This window comes from Salmo salar, chromosome ssa22 (assembly GCF_905237065.1).
Source record: "Salmo salar chromosome ssa22, Ssal_v3.1, whole genome shotgun sequence".
NCBI lineage: Eukaryota > Metazoa > Chordata > Actinopteri > Salmoniformes > Salmonidae > Salmo > Salmo salar.
In genome coordinates, this window is record NC_059463.1 from 1,959,850 (window position 1) to 1,984,161 (window position 24,312).

Below are 24,312 nucleotides of genomic sequence, written 5' to 3' on the forward strand. Positions count from 1 at the left end.
TATGTCCGTAAACACACCAGCCAGCTGGTCTGTGCATGCTCTAAGGACGCGGCTAGGGATGCCGTCTGGGCCGGCAGCCTTGAGAGGGTTAACACGCTGAAATGTCTTACTCACATCGGCCACAGAGAAGGAGAGGCCACTGTCATTGGTCTCGGGCCGCGTCGGTGGCATTGTGTTATCCTCAAAGCGGGCAAAGAAGGTGTTTAGCTTGTCCGGAAGCAAGATGTCGGTGTCCGTGACGTGGCTGGTTTTTCTTTTGTAGTCGGTGATTGTCTGTAGACCCTGCCACATATGTCTCATGTCTGAGCCGTTGAATTGTGACTCCACTTTGTCTCTATACTGATGTCTTTCCTGTTTGATTGCCTTGCGGAGGGAATAACTACACTGTTTGTATTCTGCCGTATTCCCAGTCACCTTGCCATGGTTAAATGCGGTGGTTCGCGCTTTCAGTTTTGAGTGAATGCTACCATCTATCCACGGTTTCTGTTTAGGGTAGGTTTTAATAGCCACAGTGGGTTCAACATCGCCTATACACTTCCTGATGAACTTACTGAAACAGTGTATTCGTCAATATTATTCTCGGAAGCTACCCGGAACATATCCCAGTCCGCGTGATTAAAACAATCTTGAAGCGTGGATTCCGATTGGTCAGACCTGCATTGAATAGTCCTTTTTACGGGTACTTCCTATTTGAGTTTCTGCCCATAGGAAGGGAGAAGCAAAATGGAGTCATGGTCAGATTTGCCGAAAGGAGGGCGGGGGAGGGCCTTCTAGGCATCCCGGAAGTTGGAGTAACAGTGGTCAAGTGTTTCGGCAGTGCGAGTACTACAGTCAATATATTTGGGAGAACAACATTTCATGAAAACAAGAGATTTCATTACATTAAAATGAGTTCCATTGAATCATTCTTACACAGACTGACCGCTATGTGGTTCAATGCTAACCCAAATGTCACAGAGTAAGTGGATACTGAATGTGTTCTCCTTGTTCCACAGATAGCAGCCATAGTGAGTTGGCTCAGCCATCGTTGACCATCCAGACATACCCATACGGGGGCTGTGAGTCAGTTGAGATGTCCTACCAAGCAGGCCAGTTCCAGCCAGCCATCCGTGTAGCCGACCTCCTCCAGCACATCACCCAGATGAAGTGTGGCCAGGGCTACGGCTTCAAGGAAGAGTATGAGGTAAGAATGGTTAGTACGGTTTTATCAACGTTGCAGGGAATTCTAAGTGTGGTTTTTGACATGAGGTCGCATCATTGTGGCCAGGCACTGTCCAATATCGTCAGTTTGCACTTTCCCTCTTTAGAATAAGGGAAACACATCAAATATTTATTGAAAATCATATTTAAAACCGTCATTAGTATTCTCTGAAATATTAAACAGACTTCCACCCAATCCTATTGATCAATGTTCGACTCATTTACATTTTACATTTAAGTCATTTAGCAGACGCTCTTATCCAGAGCGACGTACAAATTGGTGCATTCACCTTATGATATCCAGTGGAACAACCACTTTACAATAGTGCTTCTAAATCTTTTAAGGGGGGGGGGTTAGAAGGATTACTTTATCCTATCCTAGGTATTCCTTAAAGAGGTGGGGTTTCAGGTGTCTCCGGAAGGTGGTGATTGACTCCGCTGTCCTGGCGTCGTGAGGGAGCTTGTTCCACCATTGGGGTGCCAGAGCAGCGAACAGTTTTGACTGGGCTGAGCGGGAACTGTGCTTCCTCAGAGGTAGGGGGGCCAGCAGGCCAGAGGTGGATGAACGCAGTGCCCTTGTTTGGGTGTAGGGCCTGATCAGAGCCTGAAGGTATGGAGGTGCTGTTCCCTTCACAGCTCCGTAGGCAATCACCATGGTCTTGTAGCGGATGCGAGCTTCAACTGGAAGCCAGTGGAGAGAGCGGAGGAGCGGGGTGACGTGAGAGAACTTGGGAAGGTTGAACACCAGACGGGCTGCGGTGTTCTAGATGAGTTGTAGGGGTTTAATGGCACAGGCAGGACTCCTCTTGGAATATGATTTTTTATTACTCGGCATTGCATCTTAAGTCCAGTAAAGTATTTAAATTTGAAGGTGGCACAAAAGTGACACATAAGTTAAGTTATGTAGCATAATACAATTAAATATGCCCACAGTCATATTCCTAATGCCAAATCACTCCTCCAATTATGTTTCATTTTCTCCTGAGAGTGAAAAGCATGGAACTATCAATATTACTGCAGACATACCTATTTACCTATACATAGCTGGTTCAGTCTTTTTCTAACTACGATAAGTTGCTCTGGATAAGAGTGCCTGCTAAATGACTCAGATGTGAATGTAAAATTAACTCAAAAGGGTCTCTAGCATAGATGGGACCAAGTCACAAGGTCCAAGTCTCAAGTCGAGTCCCAAAAAAATTGGGTCGAGTCTTGAGTCAAGCCCAAGTCGTGCATTCTACAGTAAGAGCAAGTCAAGTTAAGTCGAGTCAAAAGCTTTTTCAAGTCTCAAGTCAAGTAAAATAAATCTATACAGGTAATGACTTTTTCAACTACTACTAATCTTTGTCTATTTATTGAGGCTACAAGACAGCCCTTTTCATTATTTTCTCTACAACACCAAAAAATGTAATAATTAATGTTGACAACAAATAACAAATGCAAGTAAATGATACATTTCAAGCAATTTTGACATGCTAAAAGACCTATGATAATACTTGTTGCTTGATGCCCCATTGCTGGTGAGCTTGCAAAGTAAATGGTTAATTTTCTTGATCACCCAAAAGTAGTTTTTTTTATATTCATTTATAGCAATCGTCTCTCACTCCAAGTTGACGTTTGTGCTGCACCCGATCCTATAGCTGTACAGCAAATCAGCAATCTGTTTGCCAGCTCACTGATTTTCAATCTTTTTTTGGGACCCCCAAAAAGGAATGTTTCAAAGTTTGCGACCCCCACACACGCACATACGCACAAACACTGCGCAAATGTCATTACAGCCATAAACAGTGATGCAATTTAAAAACACAAGATACATAAATAAATGTGTTTTACACCTGCATTTTGATCTGAAAGTCATTCATGTTAGAGTAGGGATATCATGTCGTGTTACCACTCCTCTGGATTCCAGAGCAAGCAGGATCGTATGGCCTAACTGTAAGCAGCGGGGGGTGGAGGGTGCAGGATCGTATGGCCTAACTGTAAGCAGCGGGGGTGGAGGGTGCAGGATCGTATGGCCTAACTGTAAGCAGCGGGGGTGGAGGGTGCAGGATCGTATGGCCTAACTGTAAGCAGCGGGGGTGGAGGGTGCAGGATCGTATGGCCTAACTGTAAGCAGCGGGGGGTGGAGGGTGCAGGATCGTATGGCCTAACTGTAAGCAGCGGGGGTGGAGGGTGCAGGATCGGATGGGAAACATGATCCGTCTGTAGCCTTTTTCTTCCTCAGAAATATCATAATTAATTCGCCAGAATATGTTACATCTTCATTCCCTAAGTATTGAGGTAGTGCAATGTTACAGCTATCTTTAAACATATTGCCAGTACCACCACTGAGGTATATAATTATAACCCAACCACACTAGGCCTATCTGAAATATGAAAATGATCAATGAAATAACCAGATAGCATCCATAGCAGATTGCTAAACAGTACTTTCTATGGATAATATTAACGTACTGTAAGTAGGCTACTCTGATTTTGCCAGACAAAATCTGAGAAAATGAAACAAGCGCTTTCTGGTCACTAATCTGAATATGTGCGCCTGCCTTTGCGCGCTAATGATGATGACTGGTCATTGGTCAACAGTCAAGACACACAACTTTTTGGTTCTGAAGCACAGATTCAGTGTTTTTTAAACAAGAATGTGCTGCAAAGGCATAGGCATATGTTAGTGACCAGATCGAATAAGCAAAGGTATAAATACAAAATACAAATGATAGGCTATATATGAAAAATATTTTTCCCATTCAGTTTCATGAGTTCTTCTTCTTCTTCCTATTCATTTCATATCCTGAGATTTTAGCGTATTCTGAAAATATTGTATATTTTATAAAATATTATATAGGCCTAATTCAATTGGTGCTAATTCACCACCTGAGGAAGTGGAAACTCAAAACACATAAACTAGGTCGCTACCTCTAAAGTGAAGACCTACTGCTAGTAGCCATGTATTAATCTAATGTACGATGGCAGATTTCACACGCTCTGTATTTCAAAGCCATATCAGATAACTTGATTGTAGAGCAGTGTGCTTTGAGCTCAATAATGATTGTTGAGAAATACATTATATTATACATACAGAAAGCGGAGACCCTCCTCTCTTTATTGTGGATAATTTTTCCCCCCACAATTTGTGTTTTTTTCCCCGCAATTGAATTTTGAAATGTTATACAATCATGATGGGCACATGAGGGGGAGAGAGAGTGTGAGAAGCTCGCTCATTATAGCAGCCCCAGGCAGGCACAGTGGCAGTGCAGACACTTTTATTACAGGAATATTGAGGATAATACACCCTCCTCTCTGTTTAACTAATTCATGATTTTTTCCGCACCAAAAATGGGACAATTGGATTGAGGTGACCAGATAGAATGTGTAGCTTGCACCAGTGCGACCAATTCAAAATGTAACTCGCACAGCCAAGTTAAAGGGTCGCAAAATGCGACTAAATAGTCTGGAGCCCTGATAGTTGTCTAGTCCCACTTGTATTAACTTTCCCTTTCATTAAAAAAGTCAGCCTTCCGGCAACACTATGCTGTGGGTAGTCAATTATTGTGTCTACATCTATAGACAGGTCTTCTAGAAAAAGCCATTTCTAAGGCTCAGTAATACAATACTTTACTGATACTCTTACTGTTATGGTAATTAAGTCAATTAAGTGTTTCTTCCTCTTCTTGGTACATAAGGGCCAAAAGTCATAGTGTAGAAAAGGAAGAATCTTAGAGCTTTGTTAATGTTAAGGTTGTGAAGGTTCTATTCAACTTCTTTGCTGTATGACTCCAGTAGCTTCCCTTTTCCTGTCTTTAACATGAGATGCATTGCCTTTTTCCCTCACTCACTGTGCCTGCACTGATAAAGCCAGCAATTGAGCCTCTTATTTAAAGGGTCATCCATCACCGGGGATATTTTATAACGCCTTTTTGTTATTGCTTCCGCCTCTAACCTGATTTGCCTCACAATTTCAGCACCTATCCCATTGCAAATTAAGTTGGCACTCTTTTGGCACTTATATTTTACTCGCTGCCTGTGTGTCCATGCTTGCTTATAAAATATAAAGGTCGTATTTTTTCATACAGTCGATGGGGAAAGTCAATAAATTGGCATGCATTCCCGAACATGACTTGTGTCTAGTGGATCGTGACTGCGGGCGGAGAATATCTTAAGAGATATACATTCAGTGCTTTCTATTATGGTGAAGAAGACCCCAACTCATTTCAAATGGTGCCACACACAAACAAATGTTTTCATTTGTGTTCTGTCATTATGTGCTTCGGTATCGTTTATGACTTGTTCAACGGTTGTGTGGGGGTTGTGAACCTGCGTGTGTGTGTTGTGTGTGTGTGTGTGTGCGCAGGCATGCATTTGTATGTGTGTGTGTGTGTGTGTGTGTGTGTGTGTGTGTGTGTGTGTGTGTGTGTGTGTGTGTGTGTGTGTGTGTGTGTGTGTGTGTGTGTGTGTGTGTGTGTGAAATAGATACCATGTGAAATAGATAGCATGAGAAAGAGACAGGACTAAAGAGAGGCAGAGAAAGAGAGAGAGAGAGAGGAAGGGAGGGAGGGAAAGATAGATATCTGGGGACTGATTAAAGGTGATAGCGGCCACCTGTGTGTGTTTGTCAGCATAATCGGCCTATTACTCACATCCTGACAGATGCACTGAGAGAGGGAGACAGCCCTCACTGGCACAAACCACATACACACACAAATACACACATGGATGGGCCCACATAAACAAATAGGGGAACGGATCACTTAACATGGACATCTAGAGACACATAAAGAACAAGGAGAGGACTAATTGAATCAAAGTCAAAAGCATTTGGACATTTGGTCGCCGTCATAAAGGGACCCGACCTCAATCGCTAGCACATTGGTTTGAGAAAGAGCCCTCTACCCACTTCTCTGTGTGTGACATTGTATGCTAACAATGGATGCAACCCAAATGGCACCGTATTCCCCTTATAGTGCACTACTTTTAAAGAGGAATGGAAACACTATGATTTAGAACGCCAGCTAGCTGTACCTGTAAATCACCATATTGACATTGTTGCGTCACTGGCAGGAGAGTACATTTTGGAACTCTTAAAAGATGGCTGAATTTACGGAGTAGCTCCGAGTCAGAGAATGAGTTTATTACAGAGAATGAAATAATATTAGTTAGGGAGCCACTAAACCTACTGAAGCCATTCATGTTTGAGCCGATCGTTGCCCCAGATCTCGTAGCAGTAACAACAGATATGTCGCCTGAAACACCTCAGCTAGAGGGTCGGCTTAGACGAACACAAACTAGTGTGAGTGGGGATGCTGCCAAATAATGGCTAGAGTAGGAGTGTGTGTATTGTAGAGAGATGGTGGCGATACAGCACAAAATCCCAGAGGATGGTGGCAGTCAGAGGTTCCTGTCAGTCTGACTGGATGGGGACGTATTTATTGGACGTGTCACTAATCCTTATGAAGGACTTCCTGGCAGAAGAGGTTGCTCGACCAGTCAGCAGCCGATATGCCAGTTAAATAATTGGTGAAACATTGCTTGATTATACATTGTTTAAGATTAATATCAGTAGTGGCTCAATATATATAATCAGTATCCTATAACGATGTTATTCACCAGCGCTGTTTGGCACAATGGAAACACATTTACCTTTTTGATTAAACGACCGGAGTTTGAACCGCAGACAGCATTATGATTCATGAAATCTCATTCTAACCAATAATGGGGCCTGCTCATTATAAATACATTGTGATTTAGTTTCGGTATCAGACTAACTTTTCTTATTTTGTTTGCAGCGCGTACAGGCTGGCAGTTTATCGGCAGTTTACCCTATGGGCACATGGGAGAATTGGACAAGGTGTACGGCGTCTCATTCCTGCGTTTGTCATTTCTTCCATAAGGCGCGCATAGCCAGAAGCAAAGGAAATTAAGAAACGTTTGAATAAAACCAGTTAATTTAGTAAATCTAGCCTAGCCTAAGACATAGACCAAATGCCTGCGCCTTATGTAAAAATAGTATTAGTGAGCTTGTCCACTTTAACAGGTTCAAGCATAACCAGATAAACTACTTTCAGTGCGAACTAATCCCATGTCCCTGACGCTAGAGTAGTGACTTCAACTAGCCTTGGCTGCCATCTATTGGATGGCAGCCACACTGGGCAGCCAATGGTAACTACACTGGGCAGCTAGTTGTCAAAGTAGACTTTAATAATATATACCATTTAGCAGACACCTTTATCCAAAGCGAACTGGGTACATGGTATTGGAAACAGATCATAGAGACAGAATTACAATTTTGATATCATTGATGGTCAGTCTTTGCATCTATAGCTCTGTCTGTGAATTTGAGAGTGGTTACATTTCTCCAGCCCCATCCCTCAGCTTTTTACCAAAAAAGGAGCAGGGGGACACTTTGTTATTTTAGATTAAAGACACACCAAAATATGTTACAGATACTATAAAAATGTTCCATCACTCAGACAGTTAGTGAATACACAGCATCCAGCACAGCAAACAATCAATCAATCAATTGTATTTTACAAAAGTCCTTTTTACATCAAAATAATAACTACAGTGGTTATAGAGGGTGCAACAATTCAACACCTCAGGAGCAAATGTCAGTTGGCTTTTCATAGCTGAGCATTAATAGGTTGAGAGAGAGAGTCGAAACAGCTGGACCGGGACAAGGTAGCACATCCATTGAAAAGGGTAAAACATTTTTCTTTTTTAATCGATGGTTAAACATTTCCACTTCGATTCCCTTTATGGATGGGTGTATCTTTGAATTCGCTGTTGAATGGCCTGCTCCTTCTCCATTTTCGGAGCACCATCCCGCTCCCCCAAAGTGATCGATAGTATATCTTGGTTCGCACTGTGATGATTGTAATTCTGAGCTCTCAGCGAGTTCTGGCCTTCACTGATCTCATTCTCCGTCAGCTCCATCTGTGGCGTAGAGGGGCAGGACTCGGTTGTATACTGATGGTCGTGAGCACAATCTAGCTGGGCCCCGAGCTCTTTAGTAATCGTCCCGGTGGACCTCTTCTCCACCGCAGCACATGAACACTGTGGCACCAAGGGTTCAGTTTGGCATGCTGTACTAACCGTTCTTCCCAGTTGGTATTCAAAAATACACTTGAAATAAGCAATAGCCTTAGAAATAACATGGATTTGCATCTACCACCTCTTCCTCCAGTACAGTTTCCTCCAGGATGAAAACATTTTAAGGGATGAAGATGTCATCCTGAAAACAAACAAACATTTTGTTAAGACAACTGAACGCAAATATATCAGTTGGCATCAACAAGCTACCTGTCATGTAGAGGCTTTGTCAACACATACACAGCAAATACAGGTACATTTATTTTTTAGCAAACATTAGCTATGTCAACTTCAGTCTAGCTAAATGAGGTGGAGCTAAAAAAACATTACAAAAACAAAATCTGTCAACAAGATGTATTACAGTAAGTTATTTGAGGTGGAAGCTAGCTACAGTAACTAACATCACCTAATAACAGGGGTACACGTATAAACTATGTGGCAATTTTAGTTGCAGTTGAGTTGCTTGCTAACATTATTTGCTGGGGGTGTTACACAAAACACTTCAGACGCAATTAGCTAGTTACCTTCAACTAGAATTGCAACAAAGTTGTCCAGTGTCTAACACTAGCCTAGTCAACAACAGTCATGACCGGTTAACGTTACCTCAGGCTCCATTGCATTGACTCGCGTCGCCTCCTCCGTTTAGTCGCTTTTGCTTGACTCCAAAGTTAGTGAACACCAGCCTGTGTATCACCAGTGTATCACCGCCTAGTATGGCAACTAAACGCCCACAACCGCAGGGCTCTCCAGAGGGTGGTGCCACAGGAAGGCCAAAAAGATCATCAAGGACAACAACCACCTGAGCCACTGCCTGTACATCCCGATATCATCCAGCAGGCGAGGTCAGTTCAGGTGCATCAAAGCTGGGACCGAGAGACTGAAAAACAGCTTCTATTTCAAGGCCATCAGACTGTTAAACAGCCATCACTAACACAGAGAGGCTGCTGCCTACATACAAACTTGAAATAATTGGCCCCTTTTAATAAATGGATCACTAGTCACTTTAATAATGTTTACATGTCTTGCATTACTCATCTCATAAGTATATACTGTATTCTATTCTATTTATTGCATCTTGCCCTATGCCGCTCTGTCATTGCTCATCCATATATTTATATTTATGTATTCTTATTCCATTCCTTTACTTAGATTTGTGTGTATTAGGTATCTGTTGTGGAATTGTTAGATATTACTTGTTAGATATTGCTGCACTGTCAGAACTAGAAGCGCAAGCATTTCACTACACTCGCAATAACATCTGCTAACCATGTGTATGTGACCAATAACATTTGATTTGATTTGATGATGGTCGGTCGGTAACGCCTACACCATAACCCTTGACATTTCAAATGGAGGCGAAAGCAGTGGGCTTCAACATAGGCCAATGACTCCTTTCCATTCAGAAACTCACAGTTGCCACATCGAAAGTGCCCTTCATCGCGAAGTCTGCCTCTGCGAAGTGCTGTCTGCAGATCCCGCTAGCTTCCTCTTCAGGACATGGAGCCACTTTTTCAAAAGTTGTGGGTCCTTGGGCAGCTGATGGTAGTTTACTGAGGATTTGTTTTGGAGCCAATTCATACAGCCTGGCGCTGTACAGTTCATGTTTGAATTACTACTTGTTGTTGCCTTCTTTGTTGTCCGCACCTAACACTCTCTTCGATTCACTCTCCGCGTGAAAACTCAATACCACAGACGATTTGCTGATTCCTGCGAGTGACACACTGGCGTCACTCGTTACTATGGCAATTTAAAATGGCGCTGACCATATCTCAAATAAACCTTGTCGACGATCAAAATACAGAGATGTTTTTATGTTAACCTGTTGTGGTATAGGGGGCAGTATTTTCACGGCTGGATAAAAAACGTACCCGATTTAATCTGGTTACTACTCCTGCCCAGAATATGCATATAATTAGTAGATTTGGATAGAAAACACTAACGTTTCTAAAACTGTTTGAATGGTGTCTGTGAGTATAACAGAACTCATATGGCAGGCCAAAACCTGAGAAGATTCCATGCAGGAAGTGCCCTGTCTGACAATTTGTTGTCCTTCTGTTGCATCTCTATAAACATTACAGCATCTGTGCTGTAACATGACACTTTCTAAGGCTTCCATTGGCTCTCTAAAGCCACCTGAAAGTGGACTGGGTTGTCTGCTGTCTCTGGGCAAAGTACAGCAGCAGAGTTTGTAAGTGGTCAGCCTGGGGACAGTGAGACTGGAGATGCGCGTTCATGAGATTTCTGTTTTTTTTTTCTTTCAGTCTTTGAATGAATACAACGTTGCCCGGTTGGAATATTATCGCTATTTTGTGAGAAAAGTAGCATAAAAATTGATTTTTAAACAGCGTTTGACATGCTTCTAAGTACGGTAATGGAATATTTGGAAATTTTTTGTCACAAAATGCGCTCGCGCGTTACCCTTCGGATAGTGACCTGAACGCACAAACAAAGCGGAGGTATTTGGATATAACTATGGATTATTTGGAACCAAAACAACATTTTTTGTTGAAGTAGAAGTCCTGGGAGTGCATTCTGACAAAGAACAGCAAAGGTAATCCAATTTTTCTAATAGTAATTCTGAGTTTAGGTGACCCCGAAGTTGGCGGATGTCAAAATAGCTAGCCGTGATGGCCGAGCTATGTACTCAGAATATTGCAAAATGTGCATTTGCCGAAAAGCTATTTTAAAATCGGACATAGCAATTGCATAAAGGAGTTCTGTATCTATAATTCTTAAAATAATTGTTATGTATTTTGTCAACGTTTATCATGAGTAATTTAGTAAATTCACTGGAAGTTTTCGGTATGCTAGTTCTGAACATCACATGCTAATGTAAAAAGCTGGTTTTTGATATAAATATGAACTTGATTGAACAAAACATGCATGTATTGTATAACATAATGTCCTAGGAGTGTCATCTGATGAAGATCAAAGGTTAGTGCTGCATTTAGCTGTGGTTTGGGTTTATGTGACATATATGCTTGCTTGGAAAATGGCTGTGTGATTATTTGTGTCTATGTACTCTCCTGACATAATCTAATGTTTTTCTTTCGCTGTAAAGCCTTTTGGAAATCGGACAACGTGGTTCGATTCAGGAGAAGTGTATCTATAAAATGGTGTAAAATAGTTGATTGTTTGAGAACTTTGAATTATGACATTTTGTGGTTTTAAATTTGGCGCTCTGATTTTTCACTGGCTGTTGAATAGTGTGGGACGATTTCGTCCCACCTCCCCTAGAGAGGTTAAATGCTCATTTAGTGTTAGTGGATTGAATACATGTCTTTGCTTAGATTTACTTCTTAAGGTGTTCCCATTCCCCATTAACCAGGGCCCTTAGAACGCTGGTAAAAAGTAGTGCACTATAAAGGGAATATGGTGAAATTTGGGACGCAGTGAACAGCTCGCATAAGGCAGCGCTGCCCCTTCTGTTGTGTTAGAATTTCAATGCAGTTTGTTATCAGTTAAGTTTTGGGAGAAAATATGTAAAAAGACAAGGCAACCTCATCCCAGCTTGTGTCTCAAATGGCAACCTATTCCCTATAGAGTGCAGGACCAATAGGGCTTTGGTCAAAAGTAGTACACTATATAGAGAATAGGGTGCCCATTTGGGTTGCTGGCCAAAACTAGGGCTGGTTAACCTCTATGGGCTAGGTAACAGCCACCTACGTAACAGCCAGTGTAATCCCGTGGCGCGTTATTCAAATTCCTCAAAAATGCAAAAACTTCAATTTTTCAAACATATGACTATTTTACACCATTTTAAAGACAAGACTCTCGTTAATCTAACCACACTGTCCGATTTCAAAAAGGCTTTACAACGAAAGCAAAACATTAGATTATGTCAGCAGAGTACCCAGCCAGAAATAATCAGACACCCATTTTTCAAGCTAGCATATAATGTCACATAAACCCAAACCACAGCTAAATGTAGCACTAACCTTTGATGATCTTCATCAGATGACAACCCTAGGACATTATGTGATACAATACATGCATGTTTTGTTCAATCAAGTTCATATTTATATCAAAAACCAGCTTTTTACATTAGCATGTGACTAGCATGTAACTAGCATTCCCACCGAACACTGCCGGTGAATTTACTAAATTACTCACGATAAACGTTCACAAAAAGCATAACAATAATTTTAAGAATTATAGATACAGAACTCCTCTATGCACTCGATATGTCCGATTTTAAAATAGCTTTTCGGTGAAAGCACATTTTGCAATATTCTCAGTAGATAGCCCGGCATCAAAGGGCTAGCTATTTAGACACCCAGCAAGTTTAGCACTCACCAAAGTCAGATTTACTATAAGAAAAATGTTATTAACTTTGCTGTCTTCGTCAGAATGCACTCCCAGGACTTCTACTTCTATAACAAATGTTGGTTTGGTCCAAATAATCCATTGTTATATCCAAATAGCGGCGTTTTGTTCGTGCGTTCAAGACACTATCCGAATGGGTAAATAAGGGTGACGAGCATGGCGCAATTCGTGACAAAAAATTTCTAAATATTCCATTACCGTACTTCGAAGCATGTCAACCGCTGTTTAAAATCAATTTTTATGCCATTTTTCTCATAAAAAAGCAATAATATTCCGACCGGGAATCTGCGTTTAGGTAAACAGACGAAAGAAAATAAAGCATGGGGTCGACTCGGGCACGCTCCTAAGCCCATAGTACTCTGATCGGCCACTTGCCAAAAGCGATAATGTGTTTCAGCCAGAGGCTGCCTCGATATCGTTCAGCTTTTCCCGGGCTCTGAGAGCCTATGGGAGCCGTAGGAAGTGTCACGTTATAGCAAAGATCCTCAGTCTTCAACAAAAAGAGCCAAGATGAAACACAACTTGTCAGACAGGCCACTTCCTGCATGGAATCTTCTCAGGTTTTGGCCTGCCATATGAGTTCTGTTATACTCACAGACACCATTCAAACAGTTTTAGAAACGTTAGGGTGTTTTCTATCCAAAGCCAATAATTATATGCATATTCTAGTTACTGGGCAGGAGTAGTAACCAGATTAAATCGGGTACGTTTTTTATCCGGCCGTGTCAATACTGCCCCCTAGCCCTAACAGGTTAATGGCCCCACAGTAAAATGTATCTGTTGATTAACAAAAGGTCATAGAGCACCCATGGAGTACCCACCCACAGGAACTTCATAAATGCACTAGCATCCAGGAGCACTCACAACCAGCATCTGTCTTTCAATGTACATTTTCAAAGGTTTAGTTGAAGAGTTGTTTTTGCAAGTATGTACTGTATGTGAGCATGTCTGTCTGTGTCTGTATTGCTCTGAAAATGAGCCTCTGTCTGTGTTCGTTTGGGTGTGTATGCGTGTGTGTATGTTTGTGCATGCGTGTGTTGTCTGTGTATGTCCACACGCTAGCGTGTGTGTTTATGCATTCGTCCATGTGTCTTTATGCGTGTGTCCTTGCACGTGTGTGTGTGATGATGAGGCTGTGGGGGAGGCAATGTTTCCTCTGCCCTATGGGTTTTCATTTCTCTGCGTACAGGGACCCTCTCTCCCTCCCACACCCCTGCCGCTATCTTATCACATCGCATCACCACCGTCTACCAGGGGATGAGAGTGTGGGAGTTCTCCCTCTTCACTTTCTCTTTTTCTTTTTCAAGAATATTAATATTCGTCAAAAAATACAGATTGGAGATGAGAGGGATTGCATTAAGGGCATTTTCTTTTTCTTAAAAAATAAATAAATAACAGCAATCCCCTGACCGCAAAGGAAAAGGGAAGTTGAACGTTTCGCCGCAGGCGTGCAATTATTCACCTCACTCCCACTTGCTCTCATTATCGGACAGGAAACGATGGATAGATAAACACTAGCCAGAGTGAGCCATCGGACTGCAACACACTGGCATACAGGCCTGGGTCGTGTTCATTAAGTCATGCAGCAGAAACACAAGCATTACTGAAGTCCAGGTAGGGAGGGGCCCTGTTTAGGTCTGCTTTCTTTGGTGCCTGATGAACATGACACTAAAATCTTTGTTTCTAAACTCTCAAACACAGGTGTTGCCAGAATTACCCATTATTACATGAGTCACGGATTTGGGGTTGATTGATTGATTTTATTGTTTTTATTTGACAAATGCATATACACACAGTTCATACATTTTAAAAACTTGACAGGGATAACACAAAGTTAATTACTTATTTTCATTGCGGTACAGACAGATGTATTACATAGATACAGATATGAAAATGTTTCAATGGTTCAGTCATCAGTCAGCTTTTGACATTGTTTATAAAATAAGTTCTGGTCAGTATAGCTTTAAGTTGTTGTTTTAGTTTGTTCCACTCATCTGCGCTTGTCACGTCCTGACCCTAGTAAGATGTCATTTTCTATAGTACAGTAGGTCAGGGCATGACAGGGGGTGTTTTGTTTTTCTGTTTTGTATTTCTATGTTAATGTTCTAGGTTTCTATTTCTATGTTGTTTTTTGGGGGGTTGATCTCCAATTGGAGGCAGCTGGTCCTCGTTGTCTCTGATTGGAGATCATATTTAAGTAGGGGTTTTTCTTCCTGGGTTTTTGTGGGTTATTATATTTTGAGTAGTGTTTGTTTCTCTCTGCGTCACGGTTTGTTTTGTTAATTCAGTTATTTATGTATTGCAAGGTTTCACGGATTTAATAAAATGTGGAACTACAACCACACTGCACTTTGGTCCGCTCCTTTTGACAGCCGTGACAGAATAACCCACCACAACTGGATCAAGCAGCGTGCTCGGGAGGAGATGGATACCTGGTCTCTGAAGGGGAGGCTAGAGAGGGTTAACTGGACTTGGGGCCAAGTAATAGACAGATATAGAAGCCTACCAGGGAGGCACGAGAGGCTACAGAAACCCTAAGAAATTTTTTTGGGGGGCAGATGGAGCAGTCGGCAGAGCCGTGGAGTAAACCAGAGACAATCCAGGAGAAGAAAGAAAATTTGGAGAAGGGAGAAATGGGAGAGTTATTGAGTTGGTGGAAGACGCACGTGTTTTTCCCAAAGGAACGTGTCGTCAGTTTGATGCCACCTGAGTCAGCTCCCCGTACTCATCCTGAGAAGTGTGTGGAAGTTCCAGAACAAGTGATACCGGCTATACACACCAGGTCTCCAGTAAGTCTCAACAGCCCGGTACGTTCTGTGCCTTCTCCTCGCACTCTCCCTCCAGTACACTTCCACAGCCCAGTACGTCCTGTGCTGCCTCTCCACACTCGCCTTGAGGTGCGTGTCATCAGCCCGGTGCCACCTGTACCGGTCCCACGCATCAGGCCTCCGGTGCGCCTCCACAGCCCAGTATGTCCTGTGCCTGCTCCTCTCACTCTCCCTCCAGTGCGCTTCCACAGCCCAGTACGTCCTGTGCCTCCTCCCCGCACTCGACCTGAGGTGCGTGTTACCAGTCTGGTGCTACCTATGCCAGTCCCACGCATCAGACCTCCAGTGCGCATCTCCAGCCCGGAGCCTCCAGCGACGCTCCCCAGCCCGGAGCCTCCAGCGACGCTCCCCAGCGGCGGCCTGCAGCCCAGAACCTCCAGCAATGATCTACAGTCCGGTTCCTCTGACGACGATCCACCGTCCAGTGGTACTAAAGCAGAAGGATCAGCGGGTGGAGCGGGGATTACGCCCCGAACTGGAGCCACCTCCTCTGCTGGAGGTTATGTGAACTGCATTTGAGCCGCCATAGACAATTATCACCCTCCCTACCCTCCCTTTTGTTTGTGGTTTCTTTTGTTGTTTATGTTGCATTCGGAGTCTGCACCTTTGGGGGAGGGGTACTGTCACGTCCTGACCCTAGTAAGATGTAATTTTCTATAGTAGAGTAGGTCAGGACGTGACAGGGGGTGTTTTGTGTTTCTCTATGTTTTGTATTTCTAGGTTTCTATTTCTATGTTGTTTTTGGGGGTTGATCTCCAATTGGAGGCAGATGGTCCTCGTTGTCTCTGATTGGAGATCATATTTAAGTAGGGGTTTTTCTTCCTGGGTTTTTGTGGGTTATTATATTTTGAGTAGTGTTTGTTTCTCTCTGCGTCACGGTTTGTTTTGTTATTTATGTATTGCAAAGTTTCACGGATTTAATAAAATGTGGAACTACAACCACACTGCACTTTGGTCCGCTCCTTTCGACAGCCGTGACAGCGCTGGTATATAGAAAGGTGTTCTTACCTGATAGACTCTTAAATTTGAAACAGTCAATATCAGTCTTAAATAATTGGATAGGTACCTGGGGCTGAGGCAGTAAAAATTCTGTGGACAAGAACAAGTTGAAAGATAGCAGCAATGCCGGGGTTCAGCTGTGGGCCTACTGTGCCACCATCATGACAAATTGGACACATTGCCCTAGGATGAGCTACTATTGTACTGTTTACCACACTTGCCAAATATCAGAACTCAAAATCAAACTGACCATGAAATATGCGTTTGATGTATCTTTGACATTTTTTTAATGATGTTCACTAAATTAAATGGCGTCTTTTCCAGAATCACTGGACTGATCAGCACCAAATTTGTTATATAGCATCTATGGATACACATATTCAAACCAAATATATTTCAAGACTAGCTGAAACAATATGGCCGTCAACTAACTTGCATGAATGTTTTTTTCCGTCCAACAGTGCCACCATGCAGCCACACTGAACCACACTTTACAGGATAGCTAGACTCATATCCCTGAGCATGTGTGCCAACTTTCATCACTGAAAAGAGATATAAACTGATCAAGAGATATAAACATGTGCCTATTGTAGCACCACCATGTGGTCAATCTGAATGTCCTTGCATATGTTGAGTCTTGACAGTGTTATATATCCGAATACGAATATCTGTGTCAGATTTATGTTATGTGCCAGACCATGACCACGTGAATGTTTGTTGTTTGACATACTGCCCTGGAAAATAATACCTTGAGAGACTTTAGTCCATAGATGTATTGATGCCATGTATCAAGGTTTGTACAGATCGGTCATTCAGTACCAAAGTAGTGTTTTAAGTCTTTATAGAAAATTCTAAGTGGCGGAAAATCCATAATGGCGGACTTCATGGTTCCTTCAGGGAAATGTGTTCCTTGTAAGGAGAGGGACCTATGTACCAAATTTCACGACACAGGGTGAGGGGTGTGAGCTTTCAACGTTTGCTTGCTAAAGCACCAGCATGTGGCCAATTGGCGTGGCATCGCATGAGAGGGTGTGACCCAAGCAAGGTTGCACCCACCTAGGACTTACCATCTCACAGGAATTTACATATTTTCACAAACTTTTTGCGGAACTGGAATAATAATAATAACGCCAACAAATACATTAGGGTTTCTCCAGCTTCACTGCTGAACCCCTAATTAATACAACCCTTTACTCTGCAGCCTAGCTGTAAAGGAATCTGAACTCTGAGTATTTAGCTATATTTGTTTTTATACATTCTTGCCTTATTAATTTATTATTTACACGTTTCCTAATTAGGGTTGACTCCTGAACCCATAGCTAACATGGGCTAAGAAATGATAGCATATAGCTTGTATATATACACACCAGACTGGAACTACTGAACTACTCTGCACATAGTAAGAACTTAAATGAAAGGAAAAATTTGACTGGCTGAACTTTCTTGAGCAAGCATCCGCCTCTTTGTATTATCGTCAGTTTTGAACACAGAGGGAATCACAAAAGCCAAGCTGTAACCTGGGGCACTCTCTCCTCCAAGAGTGGCAAAGCAACATGTTTTAATCATGTTTCATGAGGACCGTTTTCTCTTTCCCTCTTTTCTCTCTTGCACTGTCTGTGTCTTGAAGGCTGCAATACTGAGCCATTCATTTGTATCTTGAACTTCTTACATTCTCTGCCTTTGATCCCAGTGTTTGTGAGCTCTCGTCTGGCTTCCGCTGTGAATGCTGTTATCTGTCAAGGGAGTATCTCGTCAAATCAGCCTCTAAAGTCCATTGCGCATGAGATGGCACTGTCGAGCAAGATGAAACATCATTGAGAAAGCAAACACTGAGTCGAGAGCGCAGAGGATGGGTCACGCGAACAGAGGATGGGTGCCGCGAGCGCACAGACCAGTTGAGAACAAAGAAATTTGGTTGAGAGAACAGAGGCGAGCGGACTGTGTGACTTTGGGCGAGCAGAATATTATTGCTGCAGATCAAAAATTAATTCATGAATACAAAAATATAGATCTGTATGCAAGGAAACATGGTTGAAATGTGTAAAACCATTTAAAATCATCATTGTCAACCAACAACAGTCACTTGTCTTGACACCTTTGGGTTTCAATTTATATTTTTTCTGGATTGGATTTCAGGCTAGCGGGGAGGGGGCATCGAGGTGGGTGCGTGTCTAGAAACATTAGTTTGGTCACTTTCACTGGTGTTATGGATGAACTAACAAATGCTTGCCCTTGGCCAGTCCAGTGTTGTCGTGTGGTTGGTTGAGTCTTCTTGGGTACATGACATCACAGATGCACTTCAGAGCTGTCTGTTTAGCTTGCTAGCCAGCTTGAAAAGTAAGCACCAAACGACTTGGTAAAACCAGCTTCAACTTGATATATAAGCAAAAGTAATTGGGAAATAAATGAAATAGCTATTTTATACCTTGAGTGGAATCTACTTACTAAAGTTAGCTGGGTCTAGCTAATACAACGTGCCACTGGAACACAGGAGTGATGGTTGCTGATAATGGGCCTCTGTACGCCTATGTAGATATTCCATTAAAAATCTACCGTTTCCAGCTACAATAGTCATTCACAACATTAACAATGTCTACACTGTATTTCTGATCAATTTGATGCTATTTTAATGGACCAAAAAATTGCTTTTCTTTCAAAAACAAGGACATTTCTAAGTGACCCCAAACTTTTGAACGGTAGTGTATGTACTGAGTTGTGTAAGGCACAAGATGAGTTTGGGAACACCCATGACCCCAAAACCGTTGGAAGAACATTACGTCAAGACTACTGGTGACTCACAGGTCCTAACTTGGTATCCCCCGCCTTGTAGGTATATTGGTCCAGGGCGATGAAGTAGAAGCCTGAATCCACCTTGTCAGACATATTTTCTCTACACACATACTGACCCGTCTCCTGAGAACAACTGCAGTGAGAGAGAGAGTAAAAATGCGATGTCAGGAAATGTCATATGCAGAATTCAATTGGAGTTGAAAAGTTTGTTTTGTATTCAAGGTTACAGTAAATTTTAAGACTGCTGCTGTATCAAATGAGGCAACTAGTGATAACATACTATGTGGGACTGAGCCGAGCTATACCAATCCATGCCACCCGTCAGTCAGGATGGCTCTGTATTGAACAATGCCTCCATACAACGTCAAAGCAATTAGAGGAACTCTCAGTAACCACTTAACCACTAATTATTAAGTTATGGGCAGGGGTCTAATGCTGCTGGAACACAGAGGTGTGCCGCTCCCTCACTTTTTTCCAATTTGAAAATACACGGAGCTGGTAAAAATATTTCTGGAAAATTCATTCTGATACTTTCTACATAAATTGTATTTAATTACCCTGTATTCTCTCTGATGGTGGCGAGATTGATGAAGAACTGTAGGCTAAGTGTGTGTGCACTGCGGAGGCCCGTCGGAGGCTTGATCACTTTGGCCAATTAGAATGATGAGAAAATTAAAATATTCACTCTGTGTCTGCCTTGATGTTCATAGAACTCCATGGACCAGCTCTTGCGCAGTGTAACCCAGAACGACATGTGACCAGGCGACACCGTTCTGCTGAGGACGCCCAAACCAGAGTGGCTGTAGCCCTGCTTGGGATATTTAGTCTACATTGGGTATTAGTTTGGACGCAGGCCCCATTCTAGCTTGGTGTCATGCCTGCTCCCGCTCTCCCTCCCTGGTGCTCGAGGGCGCCAGGCTGCCCAGCACTACGCACTCCTGCCACCATCATTATGCACACCTGATCCCCTTTATGCACACCTGATCCCACTTTCCCAGTAATGCTGGTCTTCCAAGTCCTCCTTCTCTACTAACCCCTCATTAAAATAGCAAGCTAGCTACAATGCTCTTGGTTAAACCAAAGATACTGATCATTTTTATGTGGTTAAACATTAGCTAGCTAACCTAGCCTGCCTAATCAATAGCCTGCTTTAATAACAGAAGACCAAATAACTATACTTTGACCCTGTAAAACACCATTTCACTGACCCTATTTGGTGTATGTGGCAATAAAACATTTTCAATATTGAAATCATAGTTGATCAACTTAGTTGCTTGGTTAAGTTCTCTACTGAAAAATAATTAATTTAAGGTAAGGGTTAGGGACGGATTGATATTTACATAATGGTGACCTGCAGGAACATGGGGTAGGGTCACTGCCCCTATTTGGTCTATGTGGCAATAAAACATCTTCAATATTGAAATCATAGTTGATCAACTTAGTTGGTTGGTTAAGTTCTCTACTGAAAAATTATGAATTTAAGGTAAGGGTTAGGGACGGATTGATATTTACATAATGGTTACCTGCAGGAACATGGGGTAGGGCCATGCCTTTTCATTTTCAGTCAAGGGGAGTGTTTAGTATTTTTTTTAATCTAGTCCAGGGGAGGTTGATGAAATTTCAATATTTCTCAGTGTCTGAGAATGAGTTGCTTATTAGGCTACACAGTGCATTCGGAAAGTATTCAGACCCCTTCACTTTTTCCACATGTTGTTACGTTAGAGCCTTATTCTAAAATAGTTTTTTTTTAAGTCCTCATCAATCTACACACACTATCCAATAAGGACAAAGCAAAAACAGGATTTTAGAAACGTTTGCAAATGTATTAACATTTAAAATGAGAAATAACATATTTATATAAGTATTCAGACTCTTTGCTACAGTATGAGACGTAAAATTGAGCTCAGGTGCATCTTGTTTCCATTGATCAGCCTTGAGATGTTTCTACAACTTGATTGGAGTCCACCTGTGGTGAATTCAATTGATTGGACATGATTTGGGAAGAAACACACCTGTCTATATAAGGTCCCACAATTGAGAGTGCATGTCAGAGCAGAAACTCTACCATGAAGTCCAAGTAATTGTTCATAGATGTTCAAGATAAAATTGTGATAAGGCATATATCTGGGGAAGGGTATAAAATAAATATTCCTAGATTGTTGAAACTTTCAAAAAGCCTAGTGGTCTCCATTACCTGTCTATACAAGGTCTCACAGTTAACAATGAGTCATAGTTAAAAACAAGCCTTATGGTCGAAGGAATTGTCCGTAGAGCTCGAGACAGGATTTGGTCGAGGCACAGATCTGGGGAAGGGTGCCAAACAATTTCTGCAGCATTGAAGGTCCCCAATAACACACTGGCCTCCATCATTCTTAAATGGTGTTTGGAACCACCAAGACTCTTCTTAGAACTCGCCACCCGGCCAAACTGAGCAATCGGGGAAAAAGGGCCTTGGTCAGGGAGGTGACCAAGAACCCGATGGTCACTCTGACAGAGCTCCAGATTTCCTCTGTGGAGATGGGAGAACCTTCCAGAATGACAACCATCTCTGCAGCACTTCACCAATCAGGCCTTTATGCTGGAGTGGGCAGACGGAAGCCACCCCCCAGTAAAAGACACGTCAGCCCGCTTGGAGTTTACCAAAAGGCACCTCCTAAAGGACTCAGACCATGAAAAACAAGATTCTCTGTTCTGATGAAACCAAGAACTCTTTGGCCTAAATCCTAATCATCACGTCTGGAGGAAACCTGGCAGCGTCCCTACGGTGAAGCATGGTGGTGGCAGCATCATGCCTTGGGGATGTTTTTCAGCAGCAGGGACTGGAAGACTAGTCAGGATCGAGGGAAAGATGAACGAACCAAAGTACAGAGAGATCTTTGATGAAAACCTGCTCCAGAGTGCTCAGGACCTCAGACTGGGGTGAAGGTTCACCTTCCAACAGGACAACGACCCTAAGCACACAGCCAAGACAATACAGGAGTGGCTTCGGGACAAGTCTCTGAATGTCCTTGAGTGGCCCAGTCAGAGCCCGGACTTGAACCCAATCGAACATCTCTGGAGAGATCGGAAAATAGATGTGCAGCAATGCTCCCCATTCAACCTGACAGAGCCGGAGAGGATCTGCAGAGAAGAATGGGAGAAACTCCCCAAATACAGGTGTGCCAAGCTTGTAGCGTCATACCCAAGAACACTCAAGGCTGTAATCTCTGCCAAAGGTGCTTCTGCAAAGTACTTTTTAAAGGTTCTGAATACTTATGTAAATGTCATATTTCTGTTTAAAAAAACACATTTTGCTTTGTCATTATGGGGTATTGTGTGTAGTTTGATGAAAAAAGTAAAACAAAAAGGCTGTAACGTAACAAAATGTGGAGAAAGTCAAGGGGTCTGAATAGTTCCCAAATGCACTGTATATTGATGCCACCCCTCATCTCTGATTCTCCGCTGTGCATGAAATATCAATTGCACCTATAAGCTACTTAGTATGATCTCTATCAAATGATCCATAGCCTACAGGCTATATGCTACCAAGTGCATATTCAGAGAAGCACAGATCAAGTTATATTCCTAAAATAGCTGTCGGGATGGTGTAAATAAAACTAGACTGCATTACACACCGCATTGGATATTCCAACCCTGAGCCCGGCATGCTCTGGTCTTGCTGCAAAGTTTTTGGTGGTGTGCTTCTTAACCAATTGCTGTGCTGGGTAGGGCTACGGGGTTAGTTCAGGAGGAGAGTCAAAAGTTTCTTCAGAATTTCTTGTTGTCGATTAGACCTAGTCCCAAATCTTGCGTGTGGACTAGCCTATAGCCTATATTCTATTCAGTCTGAGAAGGAGACCGCAAAAATGAGAAGCTTGCTTATACTATAATTTAATTTATTAAAAACAATATGTTTCCTGCCCATGATGTATTTATCTGATTTAATTATTTGCAAACAGGGACAGTTTCGTTGCAAACAAGAGACACTGATTTGGCATTAGAGAAATATATGATGAGATGGACAAATACGCTTATCTCTCTGTCCATTCTTAGCCCCTAATTCCGGTAATTTGTTTGCGCTAATATGTAAAATTACAGAGTTGCATAAAATGTTTATTAAAAAATTTCTTGGACCTGCAAATATGATGATGGATTCATGCCATGCTTTTACTAAACTCAGCAAAAAAAGAAACGTCCCGTTTTCAGGACCCTGTCTTTCAAAGATAATCCGTAAAATCCAAATAACTTCAGATCTTCATTGTAAAGGGTTTAAACACTGTTTCTTTCCCATGCTTGTTCAATGAACCACTAACAATTAATGAACATGCACCTGTCGAACGGTCGTTAAGACACTAACAGCTTACAGACGGTAGGCAATGAAGGTCACAGTTATGAAAACTTAGGACACCAAAAAGGCCTTTCTACTGACTCTGAAAAACACCGAAAGAAAGATGCCCAGGGTCCCTGCTCATCTGCGTGAACGTGCCTTAGGCATGGTGCAAGGAGACATGAGGACTGCAGATGTGGCCAGGGCAATAAATTGCAATGTCTGTACTGTGAGACGCCTAAGACGGCGCTACAGGGAGACAGAACGGACAGCTGATCATCCTCGCAGTGGCAGACCACGTGTAACAACAACTGCACAGGATCGGTACATCTGAACACCACACCTGTGGGACAGGTACAGGATGGCAACAACAACTGGCCGAATTACACCAGGAACGCACAATCCCTTTATCAGTGCTCAGACTGTCCGCAATAGGCTGAGAGAGGCTGGACTGAGGGCTTGTAGGCCTGTTGTAAGGCAGGTCCTCACCAGACATCACCGGCAACAACGTCGCCTATGGGCACAAACCACTGTCGCTGGACCAGACAGGACTGGCAAAAAGTGCTCTTCACTGACGATTCGCGGTTTTGTCTCACCAGGGGTGATGGTCGGATTCGCGTTTATCGTCAAAAGAATGAGCGTTACACCAAGGCCTGTATTCTGGAGTGGGATCGATTTGGAGGTGGAGGGTCCGTCATGGTCTGGGGCGGTGTGTGACAGCATCATCGGACTGAGCTTGTTGTCATTGCAGGCAATCTCAACGCTGTGCGTTACAGGGAAGAC

At 42.6% G+C, this 24,312-nt stretch overlaps 1 protein-coding gene across 16 annotated transcripts in view; it reads left to right on the forward strand.

Moving 5' to 3' along the window:
- LOC106582631 (receptor-type tyrosine-protein phosphatase T) overlaps window positions 1-24,312 on the forward strand; it is a 591,582-nt gene that overhangs the window by 460,400 nt on the left and 106,870 nt on the right. For 9 of the 16 annotated variants that reach the window (XM_045705237.1, XM_045705245.1, XM_045705243.1 and 6 more), the window contains one exon: window positions 996-1,192. In XM_045705237.1, coding sequence (XP_045561193.1) covers window positions 996-1,192 — 197 coding nt within the window. The remainder of the gene's footprint in view (window positions 1-995; window positions 1,193-24,312) is intronic. The other 7 variants (XM_045705240.1, XM_045705246.1, XM_045705248.1 and 4 more) reach the window with 1 other exon arrangement.